This window comes from Protopterus annectens, chromosome 6.part0 (genome assembly GCF_019279795.1).
Source record: "Protopterus annectens isolate FY-2018-M chromosome 6.part0, PAN1.0, whole genome shotgun sequence".
Classification (NCBI taxonomy): Eukaryota; Metazoa; Chordata; order Ceratodontiformes; family Protopteridae; genus Protopterus; species Protopterus annectens.
Genome location: NC_056737.1, coordinates 411,894,083 through 411,918,672, shown reverse-complemented (window position 1 = coordinate 411,918,672; position 24,590 = coordinate 411,894,083). Strand labels below are relative to the sequence as shown.

At 39.8% G+C, this 24,590-nt stretch overlaps 1 protein-coding gene across 1 annotated transcript in view; it reads right to left on the bottom strand.

The window, feature by feature from the left end:
• RYR3 (ryanodine receptor 3) overlaps positions 1 to 24,590 on the bottom strand; it is a 3,250,282-nt gene that overhangs the window by 2,372,302 nt on the left and 853,390 nt on the right. The window contains exon 4 of the mRNA XM_044074157.1: positions 2,717 to 2,791. Within this exon, the coding sequence (XP_043930092.1) occupies positions 2,717 to 2,791 (75 nt within the window). The remainder of the gene's footprint in view (positions 1 to 2,716; positions 2,792 to 24,590) is intronic.

Here is a 24,590-nt window from a genome sequence, read left to right as displayed (position 1 = left end):
AGATAAACTTACTAAGCTGGGCATTAATCCCTACGTCACCCAATGGGTTGCTAACTGGCTTACTGATAGAACCCACACTGTAAAAGTAGCAGACTCCAAATCCAGCTCCAGACAAGTGACAAGTGGAGTACCTCAGGGTTCAGTCCTGGGACCGCTCTTGTTTGGCATCTACTTCACTGAAGTACAGGCCAACACTAAGGGACTCTGGATAACAAAGTTCGCAGATGACTGCAAACTGGGAGCCATTATTGAATCTCCAAATGATGTGGATACTCTACAAAAGGGCCTTACAGAAACAGATGCTTGGTGCCAGAGCCATGAACTCAAGCTCAATGCCAAGAAATGTATAGTTATCCCCTTTGGGAAAAAACATGTATCCATGAATTACCATATAGGTGACAATACACTAAACACCGAAAGTGTGATAAGAGACTTAGGGACGCAGGTGGACAGTGGTCTCACCTTCGATAACCACATCGCCACAACAGTCAGGAAATCTTTCTATGTGGCACACCTCATCACTAAGGGCTTTTCATCCAGAAAAAAGGAGGTCATTGTCCCACTGTACTCATCCCTCATTAGACCCATTATAGAATACAATGCCCCGTTTAGTATGTACCTCTCAATACATCTGCAACAACTGGAAAGGCCGCAGAAATACCTCACTAAAAGAATCACAGGCCTAAAGCAGATGCCATATGCTGACCGCCTTAAAAAACTCCAGCTATACTCTTGTCGCATATTGTCTACTCAGAGGCAATCTTTGCTTAACATACAAGGCCATGTCAAACCCAGAGCTGTTGGACATGCTACACTTAAAGAAATCCCAATCCCTCAGAGCCACATGCTCCAGGGATCTAAACCTTGTCATCACAATAAACAAAACATGCTGGAGGGATAGGTTCCTGACCCAGAGACTCCCCAGACTCTGGAATAGATTGCCCATACATGTCAAGCAGAGTACCTCTTTGATCCTCTTCAAAAGGAACCTTGACGATTGGATGGGAGAAAGGAAATTCACCCCGGGGATCACGTCAGAGGTCCAGGGAAGTAAATAGTGCGGGAAGAAATAGCCAGGGAATTGTTATGGCTAGGCTTGTATAGGCCCTAGGGCTGATAGCCTAGTACCAACCTATGAACCTATGATAGCAGATGGATGAGCCTAATTCGATTTCGGTGGAGAAAGCCTGGGCAGTGTTTTGGTCTAGTGTTTTATGACTGGCTGAAAAGTGGGAGTGGGGAACAGTTTGTATAAAGGAAATTATGTAGGGTGAGTGGGAATGGGAGTAGGGTAGCAAAGCAATACACATCTGAATGGAATTTCCCTCCCCTGTCTGAACCCAAAAAACAGAAAACGATCTGCTGAGAATATCTACAGAAGTTAGCAAGTACAGGTTGCCAAATATAGGTAATTTCTAAGTCAGCTAGCAGCTATGCAAACAGTGCAATTATGACCATTGAAAAGAGTTTGTTGAATGTATGGAAAAACTAGCCAAACCATCATTTAAGAATTAAATATTAGAGTGAGGGCTGAGTGGAAGAGACACCTAGCATAGGTTCCATTCATGAAAGCTTTTAAGAAATTATATGAGAAAATTAATGAAACTGTATGTGTTTTTACTTAATGAAAAGCTAGCTTTGCTTGCTTTTTAGTATGTGGCACAAAGAATCCTGACTATTTTTTTGTGAGGAAGTTAATTCTTTTAATTGTTTACTGCTTGCTTGCTTTTTGCTTTAAACTTTTAAATTAGAAGCTTTAGGTTTAAACAGATAGTTGCAGTATACTATCAACTTGTGGGGTCACATAATAATTAAAATACAAAAACAGAAAATAACACATGCTTAATAACCACTTTTCAGTTAGCATCATAAAACAGATAGCTTTAGTGTAGCACCAGACCATGGTGATGGTCCTATACCTATAAAATAAAATAACAAATGTCTGGAATATATATAACAAATAAACAACACATCTGGCAAACATTTTAAATTAGCAGCACAGAAGAGCAAGCTACAGCATAGCACCATCAAAATGTCAATCTGTTTATGAGGTCAAATATTAAAACAACTACCATACAGCAAACAATAAATAGATGCTGTGTGTGGGGAGGAATTTAAACTGCTTTGGATAAAAACCTTCCATTAGACACAGCAAACATGCTTACTAACCAAGTGTGTATACTCATAAATGCACACATATATGAATATTTGCTTTTGTTTATGTGGATGGGTGGGTAGGTGTGTGTGTGTGTGTGTGTGTGTGTGTGTGTGTGTGTGTGTGTGTGTGTGTGTGTGTGTGTGCGTGCGTGCGTGTGTGTGTGTGTATATACAAGCATGTTTATATATGTTTACTGCATATAACACACATATTTAAAGCTGATAGCTTTTATCATTGTATGTAGGTACTTGCCATTCAAAGCAAACTGAAAGGCTACACTTTCTAGCGGGATCGAAGCATTAGTTGTCAGCAGACAGTTTTTAACTTGTGTTATATTAGAAGCTATGCAAAACTGCACATAATGTTTAAATTCACCTCTGGGTTGTAGTATTCTAGTTAAGTGTAACAGGAATATATTTATTACTCATGAATTGAATGGGACAATTTCTTGAACGCTTTAATGAAAATCCACTAGTATAAACATTTAGTGATTTTTTTGATTAAGTCATATAATATATTTAAAAGATCTAAGAAGTTGTTTCAGAAAACAGAACTTACCATTCCACTGTAAGAATGTCGAAGTAGAATTGCATGGCCATACAGAAGAGTTCTATGGCCACCTCCCTGAGCAGCCTAGGTAAAAATGATAAAAAATAATAATGAATATTTGTATTCACTGATATTGAGAAAGAAATATTAATTTAATAATAAACACACACACACACACACACACACATATATATATATATATATATATATATATATATATATATATATATATATATATATATATATATATATATATATATATGTGTTGGGTGCAGGCATCCTCAAACTTTTTCTGGCATCATTATAAGTAAATATTAGAGGATCTGTGACAAACTTCACAATTTTAGAATTGTTTTTTTTTAATCTAGAGTAATGGAAGACAAAGAAAAATGTGTCTTCAGACTACTTTTGGAAAAGTTTAACCATCTGAAAAAATAATGAAAAATAAAATACTTTGAATCTAAACATGTTACTTGCCTTTCATGTACAAGGCACAGAATAAAGGACACATAGCCAGTTCCATGGCATAGAGGGATGAAACAATGACTAAGTTGCAGTTGACTTTAATTTGAATAGCACCTTGGGTGCCTAAGGGAGCTGGTCAATGAGACTGGAAATGAGAAATCACTGTTGGCTTGCCCATCCAAGGGGGAAGGAGGTGACAGTGACTCACCGCACATGTGGCATCTAGCAGGACAACTAAGTGTTATGAGCCTGACAAATCTTCACTGTCACAGTGCATCTTGCACTGTCAATTGAAGGGAACTCATGTGCAAAGGCATGCTTCCCCTCAGGAGACAGCAGTGGAGGAGCTTAAAAGAGCCATGGATGGGGTAGTGGGTTCTCCCAAGGGGAGGGGGTATGCCATCTCCAGGACTAACAATTTGCCTTGTTCCTACCTCCTGACTTTTCATGGGAAATGGAGAGCAGAGTGGAACTTCTTCTGAAGAAGAAATAGGAAAAACGGTTCTTGCCTAGCCTGACAATGCCTGACTTCTATATCCTTGGAAAAAATGGGCCAGTTTGGGTGCCAGCCAGCAGTGTATCCATTGAGCAAGGTCCTGGGAAGAGGAAAAATACAGGAGATATAAACTTTGTTTAAAATAACATTTTTTTGGCTACAGTCCAAAATTATGCCATAATTTTTACTTTTTTTTGTGGTCAGTGACATCCACCCCAATAATATATTTTTGGGTCAAGACTCTAAGTTTGAGAAATACTGCTCTAACATACATTTAAAATATGCTATATTTTAGATACCTATTGTCACTCATATCACAAGTGCTGCTTTAAAACATGGTTTTGATACAAATTTTTTTTAGGAGGAGTAACCTGGCTTACCTTCCTCATGAACCTCTGGAAAGCAGTAGAAGATAAAGACAAAAAACATAATGTACAAAATGCTTCAGTATCACGTGTCTAAAAGCAGCAGTATAATTTGTAAATTATTCTCTTCCCTGGACAGCCAGGATGCCTTTACAGAAAAGAGTAACAATAAATGAAAAGCAATCGTATATAGTGCAGGCAATCTGCATTAATGAAAAAAAAAATATAAGATGAAAATGACGTAATACCAACATGAATTATAAGTAGACTATATGAGATGTTTAACCTCAGAGTATTGGCTTAATGTGTGTCCCATGTCTCTCAATGAAGGTTTCCTTCAAGGGAATCTTTGTAAAGAGTAGTGATCATAATTCCACTGCAGTGGAATCACATGATCCCTGTGGACTTTGAACATGACTCTGAGTACCCAGGAATACTATCATGGAGTAGTGGAAAGGGTATAAAGACAAGAAACTTTACTAAACTGTCCAGTATAAAGGAAAGCAACATTGCAAAGTACTCCAGGAATACTATGAAGGAGTGATGAGTATGGCATAAAGGAAGTAACATTATTAACAGTGTGGGCCAAAGAATTTAGCACCTTAAGAATGCTGAAAAATATAATCTTCTTTAGGGTGTATTATTTTCATTATTTTGACTCTCTCAGCCACTTGAATAGAACTCTTCAAAACTTAGATTAAGTAAGCTTTCCACTTTTGTAGAAATGATTATAGGTGTATTATGGATGGAATGACACAACCATCATACAGCATATATGTCACTTCCTTAATATACAGCAACCCTGCCATTCGTATACAAAATTGGGGAAACACAACAGTCATTGTAGTATTTATGTATCAGTTCAGATCTAGAAAATTTGAAAAATCATATTTTCAAGTGTGTTGATCCATTGGCACAGAAGCAGGGTACCTAGCTGAGCTACAGGTGACATGGATTCGGGAATAAAAGTCCAGGTTGCTGGACAGGCCATCCAGGAAGGTTATAAACAAGAAGCCACTGAAGAAGTCTCTTATCCTGATGAGGGGGAGGGGGGCAGGCTTTGAGGCCTTTGACTATTTACATGACCTTTGATAGAGATGTTGAGTCCTGCAGAATGTAAGGTTACTAGTGACAGCAAGCATATGAGGGAGAGGAGACAGCAATCCTCTGTTAACTATGTGGATGAGGGATAGCATGCACATCTAATAGCAATTCAGCAGTATCAGTGACAGAGGGGGTAGGTGACAGGAGTCCTCTGTTACCCTGTGGGACAGTGTGGCTTGCAGATCTGACAACATTGTACATTGCAACTAAAAACTAGGGAATTTAACCAATAATCACTATGTAAAGTTTCCCAACTCACTAAGCTCATTTCTGTGCAGCATATGCTACAGTAGTGTTCAAAAAAAAAAAAAACAAGGAGGTACATCCAGTGAAGAGAAACACTCAGGTCATCCATAAAAGAAGATACTAGGGCTGTTTATCATATTGATTGTTGCTGCAATAGCCTTAGCTATATGGGTTATATCCTGCAAAGGCTAGAACAGCAGGCCCACTTTCAAAGCTTCAGGACACCTTCCACACACTCAGGCAGCTAAAACCGGGCTGCCTAAAACATAGGTTTGAGTGCCAACTCTCAGACTACTCATTTTTTACCCCAGTTCCTGTTGGTGCAGCACCTGCAGCCACTAAGGACTGGGGGTTAGCCACATCCTCTGTGGCTGCTGGGGTCCTTCAGTGGGCAAGGGAGAGACACTTTTGTCAGTCCTAGGAGAGGGAACAGGGGGGCTCCCTTGTTTGTCAGAATACTGAGTCCAACCCTGGGGAAACTGCTGCTGCTATTAATAACACTGCTGTCCCCATTATTCCTGTCAAAAAGAAACAGAAAAACTAAACATGTATCTACTCCTTTTCAAATTTCCTTAGACAGGAGTAGTTCAGTACATCTGGCTAAGTGTTTACTTCATGCTGTTGATCCTTCTTATAAGGTGGTTTCTGGTAAAAGAAAGAGGGATACCTCTTTTTATGAACAGGTTGAATATTTTGAATCTGAACTGGAAGGTAAATGGACAAATATAGGGTTTTCTCATCAGTTTTCTGACTCAGTTATTGATTCTCCATGGTGGGGGGAGGGGTTCTCTGTCTCTGAGACTATTTCTAGAATACACCAGTATTTTCAGTGGTAGAAAACACCACAAACTGTTATAGAAGGTATTTTCAGAACCTTCAACCATTTCTCTAGTACTGTCAGTTTTGGAGAATATGTGTATTGCTGCCAGAAATTTTCCTGATAGTCAGTCTGCTGCCCAGGAAAAGGAAGATAGAATATATAATGTTCCTCTATGCCTTTCCAAACCTGACCCAGACGTTATAGCTTAAGATAATTCTACTGCTGATTAACATTTACTTAATTCCAATCCTATTCATTCGGACAAGGATGGAAAAATTATTATTACTTTTTTAAACAAGAAATATCCTTATTGAATTATCAATTATGACATAAACAATCACACATTTAAATAAATTGAAACAAACCATATTGACATACTTTCAGTTGCAAAAATTATTCAACACTTATAATTTTCTGTATAGTCATTGTCAGTGAAACGCTACATAGCTCATTCAATTTCTGCCTTCCCTTGCACCTTGTTCCTCCTCTGAAACATTATTCTGCATGTTTTGATCCCACGAGTAATTTGCTCCTACTCTTTTCTAAAGTTCTCACTTGTAGTTCTTTTATCTCTGTTAATGCATTCACTTCTTATAGTATGGTTGGTTTAGACTATGATTTCTATTTTCTAACAACAGCTTTTTTGACCTCCACCAGCATTAAACTCAGCAAGGCCTTACTACATCTAGGGAATTCCAATTCTGTATCACAGCTGTAAAAAATCATCTCCTTGGTTACACCAATTTGCTCACCCAGTATTTCTGACAAAATAGTCTGCAGTGGTATTTTTAAAGTCTGCCAACTCATTACACTCTCAAAATATATGTTCCCAATTACATCTTTCTTCCCCATCACATCTGTAATATTTGCAATCTATCTGAGGAAAAATTCTTTGGAATCTGCTTGAGGTATAAAAATACCTTTGCAAACACTTCCAAGCAAAGATCCTGAATCTTCTAGACTTTTTTGCATATGTGGGAACCATATGTATATCCTCATATTGTTTCTTTCTGATTTGCTTATCCAGTCTCTCTTTTCAGTTCTCTCTAACCTCCTCTGACTGATTTGTGCAGTTATCATGCAGTATTTTATATAGCCTACTAATTATTCCTTTTTAACAGCAGCTTCTCTTCTAGATTCTACTAAAAACTCCACCAGTACTGTCTTTCATTTAGGACCCTCTGTTCTTTTCTCTTTGTCTATACTCTAATATCAATCCTTGATAGGGAAGGCAGTCTCTAGCCTGCAGTCCATATGAATTCTTGGCCTCTTCCAGTTCTATTTCCTTTCTCTCTCTAATTATTTGCTTCCAATACCTTATTTCCATTGCCAGTTTTCACCAGTAAATTCTAGCCCTCTCTTACCTATTCTCTGTACCCCTAATTGCAGTCATCCCTATTGGCAAAATCTCTTTTCTTCTTTACAGTGTTGGCTTAGTCCTTAAAATACTTACTGATGGGAAGATTATTGATAACTATGGGGAAAAAAGTGTTTGCTTCTTCAACTTTGATTTTCAGAATTTTGAATTGTCAGGTTTACATGTTAAAGTTTATTCTGATTAACTATGAAAGTATGAGGAATATTTTGTCTGTGATCTCTTTTTGTGAGGAAAAAAATACTTTAAATAATTGAGTTTCTTCCATTTTAAAAGTTACAACTCATTGTTTACAGTGTGTGATGACTCAATTGATACGTCTTCCAGGGCCATGGCAACTGGTACAATTTTGAGGATGTTTTCCTACAAAATAAACAGTCTCAACAAAATTTTGGTAAACACAAGTGTAAGAAGAAATGGCAGAAGAGTAACAAAAAGAATTTGAAACCCCCCCCAACCAATGGCAGTTCAACAGTGGACTGCTAAACATACACTACACCCCTACTCCCTTGGTAGCTTCTTCTCCCTTCCAGAAAGTCTGAATCTCCACTTTTCTCTTTGGCAACAAGACAAATGGGTTCTGAAAATCATTCATAAAGGTTACACTTGGCAGTGGGAATAAATCCTGCCTTTCTAGGGGATAATTCCTCATTTACCAGATACCATTATTTTCCCCTGTTCATTCAACACATGATATCCCAGAGAGTGATAGAACCAGTTCCTCCTTCTTAGATTGGGAAATGGTTTTATTCAAGGATGTTCTTAGCGCCAAATAACAAAAATGTGCCAATGCCAATTCTAGATCTTTCTTTCCTAAATCTCTTTGTGATACCGCCCTGGTTCAAAATGTTGTTACTTCACAATCTTTTACCTTTTCTTCCTCATTTAAGTTTCCTGGTAATACTACATTTAAAAGATGATTACCATCACATCCCTATTCATCCAGACATTAGAGGTTTCTTAAGCTTTTGTGTGTCTAGATCATATTATCAGTTCTCTGTCTTACCATTTGTACTATCCACTGCACTAAGAGTGTTCACAAAATGTCTAACTCTAGTTATAGCTCATTGCAAGCTACAGGCTATCCACATTTTTCCATATTTAGGTGACGTGCTTATCATTGCAGAATATTTTTCATAGCGCCAGGAATCTCTCACTTTGCTTACATATCTTCTACAGAAGCTGGGATTCCAAGACAATATTCAAAAGTCTTTTTTTATTTCTTCACACAGGATCACAGGATTGTATTACTGAGGTCTCAGCTAGACACCTGAGTTCAAAGAGCTTTTTTTCACAGGAAAAAGGTAGATCTGTATCTGGATGTATTTCTAAGGTTAGCTCCTCAGTCTTCAATCAAATACAATAGAATTTTGTTTCATGATGTATGATTTTCACAATAACCACTGGCAAGACTCAACATGAGAAAGATACAGTGTTATCTGAAGCCTTTTGGGTCCCAGGACCAGCATCTTTTGTCTTTTCAAATGCCAGTGCTGGGATGTGTCAGAAGAAAAATCACTTGGTGGAGTCAGCAAATATCCCTAAATCTAGGTCTCCCCTTCTCTCTCCCTGCTCCAAAGCAGTCAGACACCAGAGACACCTCTGACTTTACTTGGGGAGCAGTTTAAGTACTGATAAAAGTGTAAGGTGTGTGGGACCCCAAGGACAGACACAAGCATATAAATATAAAACAGATGCTTGCCCTGATCAAGGCACTAAACTCTCTGAATCATCTTTGATCCCCAGGACCTCTTCAAGTTGTTATAGAAAATACCAGAGTCATTCCACACATCAACAAGCAAGGGGTAATCATTAGCTTGGGATATAGCTTCACAGCACAGTCTCACTCTACTGGCATCCTACATTCTGTCAGAGCAAAATTTTATGGCAGACAAGCTAAGTAAGATAAGAGCCAACCCTCAGAAATAAAAATTAGATAAGGGGGTCTTCCAAGATTTTATCCATTTATGGGTCATTCTCCAAGTAGGCCTATTTGCCTCCTCTCTCAAAAAGCACCTGGCAAAATTCTGGTCCAGAACTTCATGTAAGAAAGCATGCAAGACAGATACCTTTTCTTTTCTTTGGACAGGAATGTTTATGTATGTATTTACCTTTTACACTAATATCCAGGGTACTTCTGAAGATTTAGATGGAATCCTCCAAGATAATTGTGACGACTACCTTCTGGCCCATGCAACAGCGGTTCTCCCTTTATTTGGAAATTGCCAAGGACAATTGGCACAAGCTTCCCCACAGAACGGATCTACTCACACAAGATTAGGGTTGTTGGATACACCCTGACACCAATCAACTTCAACTGACTGCCTGGCTGACAGGGTTTTAATTCCCTTTAGCCACCTATTTACTGAAGATGTACAGCAGGTACTAATGATGACAATAATGACTGCTGCTTGAAAATCATATATTAGTAAATGAAAAATGTTATCAAGTTAGTGCCAACAACATAACCAGTCCAGCACCCATTCATTGTGGGTGTTTCTCTGGTTTTACAATATTTTTTTGAGTTAATATGGTATGGCCTTTCTTACTGCTCTGTCAAGGTTCATTTATCGGCCATTTCAACATGTCTGCCCATGGCCTTTGCTCTTTAAATGCATTCTCATGTTAAAATGTTTTTTAAATGGATTTTGCATAAGAGGCCTTCAAGAAAACAAGCGACCCTCCTTAGGATTTTATTTTGGTGTCACAGAAGCTAGCACTTGTTCCATTTGAATCAGCTAATCTGGCTGACTTGAGGACCTTAACATGGAAAACAGTTTTACTAATTGTTGGGACTACTACAAGAAAGTATCTGCATTGCAAACTCTTATTTTGAATCAGCTTTATCTCATTTTCCACAGAGACAGGATTTCTTTGAGAACTAAACCTCATTCATGCCTAAAGTGATATCTGAGTTTTCTTCATGTCAGACTATCCATCTCCCAGTTTTCCCTCCTGTACCTTTAAATGAGGGAGAAAAGATATTCCATACACTGGATGGCTATAGACAACTCAGGTACTACCTTGACAGAACTAAATCTTTCAGAACTTCAGATCAATTGTTCTTGTCTTCTGAAGGTAAGAAGAGACAAACTCTGTCAAACAAGACTATTTTCAAATGGTTGTCTAAGGCTATTACCTTTGGTTATTCTCACCATAACAAAACTGTTCCAGAAAGGGCAAGGTTTACTCTGTCAGGGCCTTGGATTATTTCATCTATTGCTTTTTGGAAAGGGTTAGATTCTAGAAGTATTTTAGAAGCAGCAGCTTGGTCTTCTATATGTGTGTTTATAAGGCATTAAAAGAGTGATTCCTTCTCTTGATCTGGATCGCACTTTGCTAGGGCCCTTCCTCTTTCAAATGTAGTAAGCTAAGGTAATCTACCCATATAGCTAAGGCTACTGCAGCAGTGATCAATATAATGAATATAGTACAGTTGTGTAAGTAAACCTAACATAATAGTAGATGCTCGAATTATCACTGCTGTAGTAGTTACTCCCTCCCTCCATGCCCGTTGTTTTTTGTTGTGTTGTTTATGTCAGGGTATGAATATTTATTTTTGTAGTTTCTTTTATTGTCCTTTCAGGACTCAGGCTCCCTGTGTCTGTTTGCATGAAAGCTCTGAAGGGCTTGATGCCAAACCTATCTTTTTTGTCAGCTCAGCTGAAGCTGACTAAAGGACTGGATGTGTAAAACGTACCTTGAAGGTTTAGAAGCTAGTTGGCTTTCATATCCTTGGCAGGATATAAAGCTAAGGCTACTGCAGTAATGATCATTTGAACACCCAATGTTATGGTAATTTACTTACACAACTGTACTTTATTCTCTCTGGCATGGCAAAGGGTGAATGGAAGGCAGATCACTGCAGTGGTCAGGTGAAGAACAGGAAAATATATAATAAAACACATTTTCATATATCTCTGTTTAATAATAATAATTATTAAGGAGCACGTGTCAGCAAATGATTATATCCACTTCTCTGCTAGTACTGAATTTGTATCACAGAGTGCAAAAGAAGAAGCATCCAACAAAGGCTTGACAGAGCAAAGCAGCTATGCTTTGCACCAACCATGGATACAGTAGCATTCCTATGTTTCTGTACTGTAGATCATGCAGATCTGAATTTAGGTTTGAACTTTGGCAGCCATTTCAATTATTTTGTATCTTGTTCTGAGGATTACTTTTTGTTACTGGCATGATTGCATCCACTTCTTAGTCAAGCATTTGCTGCAGCATATTAATTGTGCCCAGTGGCACAAGTGAGCAAACAAGCAGAAATGGTCACCTCCACAGCCTGTGCCCTTCAAAGGTACCTGCCAAGGAAGTATAAAATTATGCTGCAACCAAGATAGGTAAATGACACAAGTTAGTGGGTATTCAGTGAGGCTAGGATTGCCAGCTGTCCGGTTTTTGACTGGACTGTCCAGTTTTTTAACAAATTGTCCGGTTACAAATTTCACTCAAAACCGGACACATGTGAAGTCCGGGTTTTGTGCCACTGTGACTGCCACACTTTGTTTTGCTTAATTCCATGTTTCAACACAACATCCAATACACTTCTGGTACCAGAATTTATAGTACAGTAGCACTCCAATCATTACTTACTCTCGTGGTAGGTGGTCAGAATGCTTGGGATAACCTGTTATTGTGAGAAAGTATCAAAATATCGCTGGGGTTGAATTAACAGATATGCAGCGTCTCTTACAGCTGATGTTGGGAGTGGACACTACGGGGAAGAAAAGTAGTTGAGCTGCAAAAGTTGTGTGCAGAATTTAGGAGGCAGGTAGGTTTGGTTCTGTTGGGAACGATAACCATCAATTTATTTGGAGGTGTGAGTTGGTTGTATATTTTGGGTCTAAAAAATGGTTGTATTTGTCTTCATGGACTAGGGAATCACTTGGACTAAACAGTTTAAACAATTTGAGAATGGGTTTGGTCTATGTCTCGGGGATCATAACACTATAACAACACATTACATGGGAATCTGATAAATTAGTGCGCATTTTTGTATTGGACTCTCTATGATACAGACCTGAGTTATACACACTAAATCTGAAACGTTCCCTCTTCAAAGCAGCGGAACTGCCTTAAACCCAAGTTGCTGTGATTGAGTTTAGTTATTTCTATTAATTTCCCCTTGTTTACAAACAAATCTCCAAGAGGACTTGTATGGTAAAAACGTAGATTTGAAGTCTATACATTCATCATCGGCATTTGACTTCATGCCAATCATCATCACCATTTTCAGTGGATAAGAACATTTTCTCTTTCTTGATCCCATTACACCATGAATAATGTTGATAAGCTTTACAGGAGGTTGAGACATGCCATCTTTTGTGTAGCTTATCCCAAACACAGCAGAAAACTGCTGCATCTTCTTGAGTAGTTTAGTAGTATTGATGTAGCAGTCCATTCTTTGCAGGCAGTTTTCGAAGTAAAGCAACACTGAAAAGAGGAAATAGGATCATAAAGCAGTCAAGCCGTGTGATGAGGTTAAATGCGAAAGCGGTATGTACCGCTGGTTTGTATTATTTTCGTTCATTACTCGCTTTAAATTTGTAATTTTTTGGGGGTAACAAAAACAAATGTAGAGTAAAAAAATGAATGCAGAATACTAGCAGAGTCCTGATCAGAAATCAGTAATTATGTTACATGTGCTTACACGTTTCTGTAGTGGGCGTATGTGCAATCACATACAGTGCTATACTGTAACAAAGAAAATGTGTTTACTTGTAGTTTGCAGACAGTTTGTCATATTGTGGAACAGATGCCTAGTCATTAGGGTTACCAACTGTCCCTCGTCCCTCTTTGGGCAGTTGTGTGGCAAATGTCCTGAGATTTTAGGACAAAAAATATTTCGCAAATTTTTATTTTGTATTTGAAACACTTGAATGTTATAAGAAATAGCATAAACAACTCAATTGCTGCAATAAGAAGCTTTTATTTTGACAAAAAAGTGAAGTTCTGTCCTCTGCACTGGTGGATATAAAGTAAATAAAATGAGAATGGTTGTTCAGTTATGAATTAGAGCTACTGTACCATTTAATGAAAAATAGTTCTATGTTCCTGCTTTTCGTGGACATGTTTGAGTTTGATTCTTCAAGTTTGCTTTGTCTGTATAACATTTGCAGTTTTCTGGTTAATGCTGTCAAATAATTATTTTAATTGCTTCACTGGAACTAAGAATCTTAGGTTTATATTTCCTATATGATGAGCAGCAAACAGACACTTCCTGATTCTGAGTCATGTGATGATACAACTGGTTGATAATGGTGTACTGTACTGTATTTGTATTGGTTATATACGATTGTACTGTTGCCATTTTCTTGGTAAAATGAGGCCCTTGTGGGTGATAAATAATATCGGGAACAACCCTCCCTATTTGTGGCATCAGGCGTCAGAATTTGGTGGTTTGTTATTTTCCCTAGTGCCCAACTAGTTAGACATTATTAATTACTTGTTTACATGCTAGCATAGTCTTTGTTATTCATCTATCATCAGTACAATAACAACGCCTATGCCAGCACAGTCATTGTTATTTTTTTGATGATAGAATGATTATAACTATCTTCAGTTTTTAACATGCATTTGTTTTCAAGATATTTATTTGCTTAAGGGTCACAGTACTTTTTCTTTTTTTCTTTTTTTACTTAACACATTTTAGACACCGTCACCACCACTTTAAGCCCAAATCATGGATAGTTGAGGGGTATGATGCCTTGTGCATGAGTACTTCTCAACTCAACCTGACTTTTACTTAGATTTTAGCTCTGTCCCTCTTAATCCCTCCTAAATTGGTGGCTTTTGGAGAAAAGGTGCTGCATTAAACTTAAATAATGATAATAATTAGTGTTATGGACTTTATTTCAGAAAAAAAAAAAAATATATATATATATATATATATATATATATATTAATTTACGTAAAAAAAAAAACTTTGCTAGAATCTCCTTGTGTTCTGACTGAGTGTGCTTCTCAAACAATCTGGAAATATAGAGCTGATAAATATTTTTTGGCACTTTTCAACTATTCAGCGTTGAATAAAGCATGTACTTGACCAGACACATACAACAGCTGGAACATTTTTAAAACTTCCTTAAGAATCCAGTATCTAAACACATTGTCTTATACAGATCACCATACAACCCTATCACTATACTGGGTCTCCTACAGGTTACTGAGCAGGAGCGGCCTTAGGTCAACTGGTGCCCTAGGCAAAATGGCTCCATGGCACCCCCTACCACACCATCTGGTGCCCCCATCCTGTCTACCTACACCAAATAAATAAAGTCCGGCTATGTTACTGAGAGATGATCTATGTCTGGCATACAAAGCATCCTTGGATCCAGCACTGATGGACCTTTTGGACATCCACAAAACGAACAGTATCAGAACCATTAGATCCAAGGATTTAAATTTTGCTTGTGACATAAATAGGCCATGTTGATGAGACACAAATGTGTCTCAGAGGGTCCCCAAGCACTGGAACAAGCTTCCCATCCATGTGAATCAGAGTCCATCCCTAGCCCTATTTAAGCATAACTTTGACCAATAGGTGGGAAATTGGAAATCATTCCTGTTGCCACCTATCCGTTTTTTTCTGGACTATCCACAATCAAATCAATTCTCTGTTAGTCAGGAAAACACTGTACAAACCAGTATTCTGTTTCATAAACTATCAGTGTTTGTTAAATTGGCTGATTTACGATGCTTTTTGACAGAAAAGCCTAGTCAATCGGCTGAAAGCAGGCATCCAGAACAGAAAAAGAGCGCGTTCCCATCAGCTGATGTCATGGTGATGTCACAAAATGGGCAGAGCATGGATGGGAGAGGGGTGGGGATGGGTGGAGTTATGGGTGATGCGAGGGGTGTGTCTTAATTCGGTTTTAGTCACAAAGAAATCTGGCAACCGTAAGTGAGGCTGAAGAGAAAGTCCCAGTCAGCATCCTCAAAGACCTGACCTAGATGCAAGGCTTCACAAGACTGATAGCTTCACCTAAAGGTTCTACATATTTGTTATCACATACTGCAGCACTGCATGCCTTGTGGTTTCAAAGGCCTAGTAAGGATGCAATGGCCTTTGAATCTTCTGATCTAAAAACATTATTATACACTATAATCTGTTCTGTGTGCGATGTGTGGGCACATAGCTGAAATGCAGAATCACACAAAGTGCTTAAAGTGAAAAATACCCTTCAACTGTAGCCTTTTGGTTATCTTGTAGAACAGCACAGTTATTGTGAATCCACACAGTGGGATTTGGATTTAAATGCCTGATTTTTTTTCAGAAAGTGCTATTTTCTTCCTAAAAATTGGAGGTTATTTTAACCAGTCAACAATTAGAACTACAATAAAGGAGTATATTTTACAGCAAAGTTCTGAAACTGTACACAGTTATGTCCTTTGAGTAAAACGTTTAACAGCTTTTATGAAAAGGTATTGACTACAAACTCAAACAATTAGCTGTGTTACATTTTTTCTCACAAAATAAGCCTCTGTAGCTCTGCTGAAGAGAACTGCACAGTTTGTATTGCTCTTGTTTAGACCATTTGAGCTGACACTGCTGAACAATAAAATGTGCATCTTTCAGTACATTTAATTGTATGCATGATGTGATAATGAAATACAACAGCTTGTAACTGAATGTAGAAACTGCAAAAAGGGCATCAGCAGCTTATTACCAGCACATTACTAGCATTGCCTTTGCCTTTGCATACTCAGCCATTCATTATGTGGGCTGCTGCAAAGCTCGCTATCTAGCATTATTGCTATAATAACTTCTGTACCACTGGCAATTGTAACATTACTTGATTAGATATGATGGCATCAATATTCTATAAAATGTGCTTCTTTTGCACTTATTTTAACACCCATTTTTTACTTCTTGTGTGCCTTCCATGACTGCTGCTATTCAATAAAAGCGTAATTTATTTTCTTCAAGCATTATCTGTGAAATTTGAATATGTTTTGCTTCTCATTCTCTTTTTTTTCCTTTCTTGAAATAAAGCAATGACTAGTGTGGTGATAAAAAAGAAGTTATGTCTTACCATAACATTCCATCTGTATTGTTGATCCTCGTTCAGTCATTACGTGTGGGTAGTCGGTTCCGAACTCGGAACCGAGCCGGCCATCTTCCAAGCTCGCACCAGCCACAACTCTCGAGCTAAACTCTTACCCAGAATTCCCCTCTCCCTATTACCTCAGATTGAGTTTGCAAGTCAAAAGAAGGTAGAGGCCACATCTGGTCAAATGACCTAAAAGAACCGGATGGTGAGATCCACTAAAAGCCACAGGATGGGGGAAGGAGGGAGGGTCGTAATGACTGAACGAGGATCAACAATACAGATGGAATGTTATGGTAAGACATAACTTCTTTATCTGATATTGTTAATCCTAGTTCATTCCTTACGTGTGGGACAGAGTCCCCAGCTACCTTCATTCCTGGGAGGCTCTCAGGGAAAGACATTCCTGAGCACCATAGAACCAAAAGATGCTCTTTCCCTGGAGGCCAAATCCAACTTGTAATGATTGATGAAGGTATGAGGACTAGCCCCAAGTTGCAGCTGCACAAATGTCATGTAAGGAGGCTCTGGCATGGAAGGCAGCAGAAGTTGCCACTGACCTTGTATAATGAGCCTTTATGGTAGTAGTTAAAGGAATATTATGTTTTCTATAAGTAAAGGTTACGCAGTCTTTTAACCATTTAGCCAATGTGACCTTAGTAACAGCACATCCTACTCTAGATCCAGAATAGGCCAAAAATAACTGGTCTGATTTACAAGTTCAAGTAGAAGCGAATTTGCCTGTGAACATCTAGGGTATGTAAGCAATACTCTCCTCTGTTTGAATGATTGGGGAAGAAAACTGGCAATTCAGTGGTTTGATTAATGGACATTTCAGAGATCATTTTTCACAGAAAGGAAGGATTAGTTCTCAATGACACTCTAGCTCTATGAAAAATCAAATATGGTCTCTTGATGCATAAGGCTTGAAGTTCAGAGATACGTCTGGCAGAAGTAATGGTGACCAAAAACAAGGTTTTCCATGACAAATATTTGAGGTCGCAAGAAGGAGCTGGTTTGAAAGGTGACATTGTCAAAGCTTGTAGGACTAACGACAGGTCCCATGGCTGAGTAGGTTCTCTAAAAGGGGGTTTTAGATAATTCACGCCTTTTATGAAAGCCTTGCATAATTTGTGTGACATAAGAGAAGAATCTTGGACACCATCATGAAAATTAGATATTGTGGCCAAATGAACTCTAATGGTAGAAGCAGATAGACAGCATTGGAATAAGGTAGACAAATATTCCAGTACTATTGACACTGGTGCTAAAAAAGGATCTACCTGTTTTTCTTTCAGCCAAATAGTAAATCTTTTCCACTTGCTGAGATGCAATAAGAATGTCAAGTACTGGCAAAGAAAGATCATTCTGCCTGGCAATCAAAGGAATTGGAAAAGCCAAGCTGTGAGCTTCAGGCTGTTCAAATTGGGGTGAATCAGATTCTGCAGATGGAAGATCAACCCCGGGGTTGGATGGAGAATCCACGGTTGATCTAGCAGGTGAGGCCAAAGGAAGGGGAACCAAATCTGATGATGCCAATATGGTGCTATGAGGATTACTTTGCTCTTCAACCGGCGGGCTTTCTTCAGAAGCTGGGGAATGAGGGGGAGAGGTGGATATGCATAAAGTAGACCCGAGGGCCAATCATGGACTAGAATGTCCCTGGGTGACTGTCCTGGAGGGGAAATCAAGGCGAAATAGTTGCTGCATTTGTAGTTGTTTGCGGACGCAAAAAGGTTGCAGCAAGGAAGACCCCAGTGGTTGAAAATCTCTGCCACTATCAAAGGATTCAGGGACCACTCATGAGGTTGTAGAATAAACCTGCTGAGTCTGTCTGCTGTCACGCTGGAACTCCCGGGAATGTGCATTGCTAGAAGAAAGCAGTTGGTAGCCATCACCCATTGCCATATCCTCATGGCCTCCTGACAAAGTGTGTAAGATTTGGTTCCACCTTGTTTGTTGATGTACCAGACCACCGCCATGTTGTCTGATTGTATCGCAACAGTCCCAGATGGCAGCAGGGGATGGAATGCTTGCAATGCCAGAAGCACTGCTCTCAGCTCTAGAACATTTATATGCAGATGGGCCTCCATTTTGGACCAAGTACCTTGGACTGTCTGTCCCTGAAATAGCCCCCCCACTACATCAGGGAGGTGTTTGTGGTCACTGTGGCCTTGGGCTGTTGGGGGGAGAAGGGGCAAGACCATTGTGACAGATTGTGCGCCATCCACCAATTTAAATCTTGCTTGCACCTGTGAGTTATCCGAATCTTGGCTGAAAGAGGGTACTGAAAGGGATACCACTGGGTGAGTAGTAGCCATTGTAGAAGCCTCATGTGAAACCTGGCCAGTAAACAATAGTAATGGAGGTTTCCATGGAACCCAATAGCTGGAAAACAGAATGAGCTGTGGATTTCTCCCTTGAAAGGATTGGAATCAGTTGCTGCTTTATCTTTACAATTCTGTGCTCTGGAATGGATGTTCTGCAATTCTTTGTGTTCAAGATGACCCCTATGAATTCTGTGGACTTAGATGGGGTGAGATTGGCTTTTAGCCAGTTTATGGTTATGCCTAGTCTTTCTGCAGAGAGTATGCCAGGGCTTCTTCCAATAGATGTCTGGTGGGGGCGGAGATGAGCCAGTCGTCTAGGTATGGAAGCACCTGGAATCCTTGTAGTCGCAAGTGAGCTGTGATGACTGCCATGCACTTTGGTAACACCCTGGGGGCTGTAGAGAGTCCGAAGGGCAGTACTCTGAACTGGTAATGACTGGCTCCCACACGAAAGTAAAGGAAACTTCTTAATGGTCGGTCCACTAGTACACATCTTGAAGATCTATCGAGCACATCCAATCATCTTTTTCCAAAAGTGGAAGGATAGACTGTATTGTGACCATCCAGAATTTCTGTACCTTTACAAATTTGTTCAATACACTAAGATCCAAAATTGGCCTCCAGTCCCCAGTTTTTTTTTTTTTTGGCACCAAAAATAGTCTTGAGTACAATCTGGATTCTATCTCATTTGGAGGGACTATTTGGATGACTCTTTTTCTTAGCAGCTTTGAAATCTCTAATGCTGCTTCTTCCCTTGGACTGGGTGGAACATCGGGTAAGCTTGTTAGGGGAGCAGGACAAAGGTCGAAGGGGATATGATAACCTCTGGTTATTATGCTTTGTACCCAAGAATCGGTGGTAATGGTTAGCCAGGCAGAAGGGTACAAAGCAAAACGACACCCAACCACTTCCAGAGGAAAGTAGTTGGGCTGCTCTTCAGGAGCGCTTGTAGGATCGGCCAGGGAAAAATCCCTGAAACCCTGGTTACATGGACCCCCTCTGGCCCGAAAGGGGCATCTTCCCTGTGAGATTCCCCCTCTGCCTCTAGGGGAGAACTCAGCCTGTGTGTCACGGAAAGAACCTTGAGACTTTTTGTGTCATATCTTCCCACTCTTCTGGTTTCTGGAGAAAGCCCGTTGAGGGGAAGAATAATGAACTCCCACAGCAGAAAGGGTCTTACCATAGAGGAGTTAGATATCGATTTGATGGTGGCTAGCTGAGAGGCCACTTTGTTACAGACCTCATCAGACACAGCTCCAGCCATGGTTTCAGAGAGCTCAGAAATTAAGTCTCTTTGAAGCCTGGTAAAATGTGCCATATAGTTCAGGGACCTGACTGCAAAGGTTGCTGATGCAAAGGTATGCTTCCTTATTCTGTCCAGAGCCCAAGTTTCTTTGTTGGGCAGATGGACAGTCTGGCTTTCTTCTTCCGCCAGGTCCTTTTTAGCTGTGGCCGCCACCACCAAGGCATCTACAGGAAGACCTTTGGACCAATGGGGATCACTAGTAGGAGGGGACACATTTTTATCTGGCCAACAGGGAATGGCCTCAATGGTGCCAGAAGCCTTCCACGCATGCTGCACGATGAGCCGGACAAGTTCGTCGGCAGGTGGAGTAACCCAGGAGGTAGGGGGTAAGGCACAAAAGGCCTGCAGGAACACAGACTCTTCAGAGGTCGGGTTAGAGGGCTGCCAATCACTTCTCTGTTTAAGGATTTCAAGGATATCATGAAAGGATACCTCAGAGGGTGATCAAGGGGACCCTTCCCCAACATCAAAGTCTGTGACTTCAGTAAGGGACTCTTCTGTGGAGTCCATGTGCTTCCTCTTGCACAAGCTCTTTTGATGATTTTTCTCAGAGGGGGAAGCTGGGGAAGAAAGTGCAAAAGGGATCTCCTGTGGGAGTATGTCCTGAGGCCATTGCGCCCGGTGTCCGCTAGGAGTGGCTTGTGTGCACTGAGGTTTAGAGGAGAGTGGGGAGAGAGATAGCACAAAGTTGTCAACCAATGCAAGAGCCTTCTCCATTAGCTGGAAGGCCAGTCCACCTGAAGAGGGTTGGGGACCCACGGCAGGGGTCACCTCTCACTGAAGTGGCTCAGCCTGCCGACCCAGAGTCCCTGGATGGCTGTGAAATGCCAAGGTATGTATGCCACAGCTGACATCCTGGGCAGTAGCAAGACTCTCCTGCCACAAAGACGTAGTGAGGTCTATAAAGAGAACCGTAGTGGGGGAAGACTGTGCTATATCAAGGGGCTTCAAAGGCAATGAAGGAGGAGAATAAGTAGGGCTCTTTGGTAAAGGGTGATCACCTCCCGAGGAAGGATAGGTCCTGGGGTCTGGTCAAAAGCAATTGATCTACAAGATGCAACACATTGTATTCAGAGAGGCTTCTAGTGGATTTCACGGACATGGCTGAGGGAGAGTCAGGTCTATCCAAGAATGGAGCAAGCTCAGTGCCTGCCATGGAGCTGTAATTGTCTGAACTACTGTTGTTTGCACTGAGGAAATCATCTGTGCCGAAGGCATGGTCTGTACCGACGATGAGGCTGGTACCAAAGTGGTTGTTGGCACCTAGACCTGAGCTGAAAACATCGATGACGAAAACTGAATGGTCGGTACTGAGAGGGTAGTTGGTGCCGGGTAAGTTGTCAGAGCCAAAAAAGGAATGGGCATCAAAACATCCATCGACGTCGTAACAGACTGCATCGACTGAACAGTCGGTGCCTTTAAGGGAGTCTGAACTGAGGAGCTCCTCAGTACCGATGTGGTATTGGGCACACTAGTCGGTGCTGAAGTCACAGATGGCGCCGATGGCCTTGGTGCTGAAGATCTAGGCACCAAAAGTGTTGGAGCCGAAGAAGTCAAATCCAAATTGGAAAGCTTAGCTTTCTTAGGTCTTGGTTCCTGAGAGTCCCCAGCTGGGGACGAAGGAAGAGCCTTGGTCTTTTTTTGTTCATCACTCTTTTTCTTATGGGGTCTTGGAGGAGTTGAAGCCTCTGACCCAGAAATAGCCTCTGAAAAGGGAGATTTAAGTAGCCCCTTCAATATTAATTTATTTTTCCTTTCAATTAATGTCTTGTTAGAAATGTTCTTACAAATCCCGCAAGGTGGGTCAACTGTTAAGTGAGGCACATCCAAACAGTAGACACATAGGGAATGTGCATCTGAAGTAGGTAATTTGTGGCCACAATCCAAACATCTTTTAAACACTGGACTACCTTTTTTATCTGCCATGGTTAGAAGGAAAGAAGGAGGAACCAGAAAAATGCCAGCAATGGTACAAGAAATACCCGAAGTTAAAAAGGAAAGGGGTTTACCAATGATGGTAAAAAAAGGAATTACCTCGCGGTAAGAAGAGAAGAAGAACAGTTGAAAAGGATTGAAAAGGGTTGTCACTAAATGTGATAAGGTAAGAGATAACTATCTAATGACTTTTTTGTGAAAAAAGCTGTCTTAGAACTTAGGTATGATGAAAAATATTGTACTTGGCTCAAGAGAAGTAGCTTGACACGACCGAATGGCGATGCAGCAAATGAAATCTGGGGTAACAGGGAGAGGGAAATTCTGGGTAAGAGGTTAGCTCGAGAGTTGTGGCTGGCGCAAGCTTGGAAGATGGCTGGCTCAGTTCTGAGGTCAGAACCGACTACCCACACGTAAGGAACGAACGAGGATTAACAATATCAGATCAATGGTTCAGTAGTTCATTTCAAGACTCCTACTTAAAACTTGACAGATTCTTACATTAGCTTTGCACATGCACTGTTTGGGAAGCACAGGCAGATATAAGCAAGCAGCAGCAGCAACAGTAGATGTCAAAGCATAGTCAGAAGCATTCTTTTACAGGGCTGGTGCCATAGTAACTATCAAACCCTTTTCCCACCTGTTACAATTAAGGATACAAGAAGTGTAGCAAACAGAATTTAACAACTCGGTACAGTTTTATGAACTCATCTAAAACATCTTAAGGTGAGGATCTAACAAGACAGATGTCAAATGCAAGTAATCATTTTGTTAATAATAGCTATTAATTTGGAATAGCTACACACTAAAATAAATATACAACTGTCCTTTAATACTCAAAAAGTAGCACGCTGATTGGTCAGTATAACCAGTGTGCCTGTTGTAAATCTGAGCATATACCAAAGGAAAAAAGGTCCTTTCGCCCGGGCTTTTTTCATTAATATATGCTGCAAAAACTCCAATTTTCCTTTACTTAAACAAACAAAAAATAAAATATTAAACCTACAAAACCGGACACTTGAAACAAACAAAAGCGACAGGACAGACAAAAATAAAAGAATAATCAGGTACATTATGTACCTGATTATCTTTTTTTTTCTTTGTCCAGTCTCTCCCATACCTTTAAAGTGTCCTGGTATCTTTTTTTCTTAATTTAAAAAAAAAAAAAAAAAAAAAAAAAAAAAGCAATGAAGATCTTTCTTTCTCCTTTGCATCCTATACACAGCACCCGGAAACAGCACTGATGCACTGCATAAGCGTGGAAACGAGTCCCATACATGGGGGTAGTAAATAAAAACAAAGCAGCAGGATATCTGTGGAAAGCGGAAGAACACCACAGAGCCATCATGTAATGACATTATTTAATAAAAGTAAGTAATTTTTTTCTTAAATGATGTTATTGTATAACAGCAATAACCAAAGATGTGGTTGTGGTATATTGAAGATTTACCCACGGTTGTCTTTGTTTAATTACTAAACCTTCAATATACCACACCCACGTCATTGGTTATTGCTATAATATACTCCTGCTTTTAAGCAAATTCTGATATTTCTCTTACTTACATATACTCTTACTGGTAAAAGCATTTCAGATCATTAAAATAGGAGAACAAGTTCTCAAAGTTAAAGAGAAGTTCTTCTTTCGGCTTTTCCCGGTTAGGGATTGCTACAGCGGAACTCCGGTCCGCTAATGATTGGCAGTAGATTTTTTTTATGGTGCCGAGGTGCCAGCTCAACACCCAACCTTCAACGAAGGCACGCCCATTCTACACATGTCTTTCGAACGCCACTCGACTGCGGGAAGGACATGCAGACTCCACACAGAAGGAACTCCAGCCGAGAATCAAACGGGAGAACCTCTTGCTGTGAGGTGACAACGGTACCGCTGCACCACCGTGGCTACTTCAACGTTAAAGAGAAGTACTGATTACTTGTCATCTCTAAGACAAACTACATTCTACCGTAATACCTTCATTTTAGTTTTGATATCATAAGCCTAAAATTTGGCAGTGGGTTAATATGAAATATGCTCACATTAAAATGTAACAGTACTGCTCTTCAAAGTTAAAGAGAAGTACTATTACATTTTAATGTGAGCATATTTCTTATTCACCCACTGCCAAATTTTAGGCTTATGATATTAAATATAAAATTAAGTTATTACGGTAGAATGTAGTTTGCCTTAGAGATGACAAGTAATCATGAAGCATGGCTAGCAAATTAACAGAAAAAAGCAACTAGGATTGAAAACTGATCTAACTTTTATCTAAATTAAATATTTAAAATTCTCAGATTTATGTCCCCTTAATGTGAAAGAAAGCTTTTCAGGATGCTGGGAAAAATTTAAAATAATATGGAGGAACATTTTTTACAGTTTTTGGG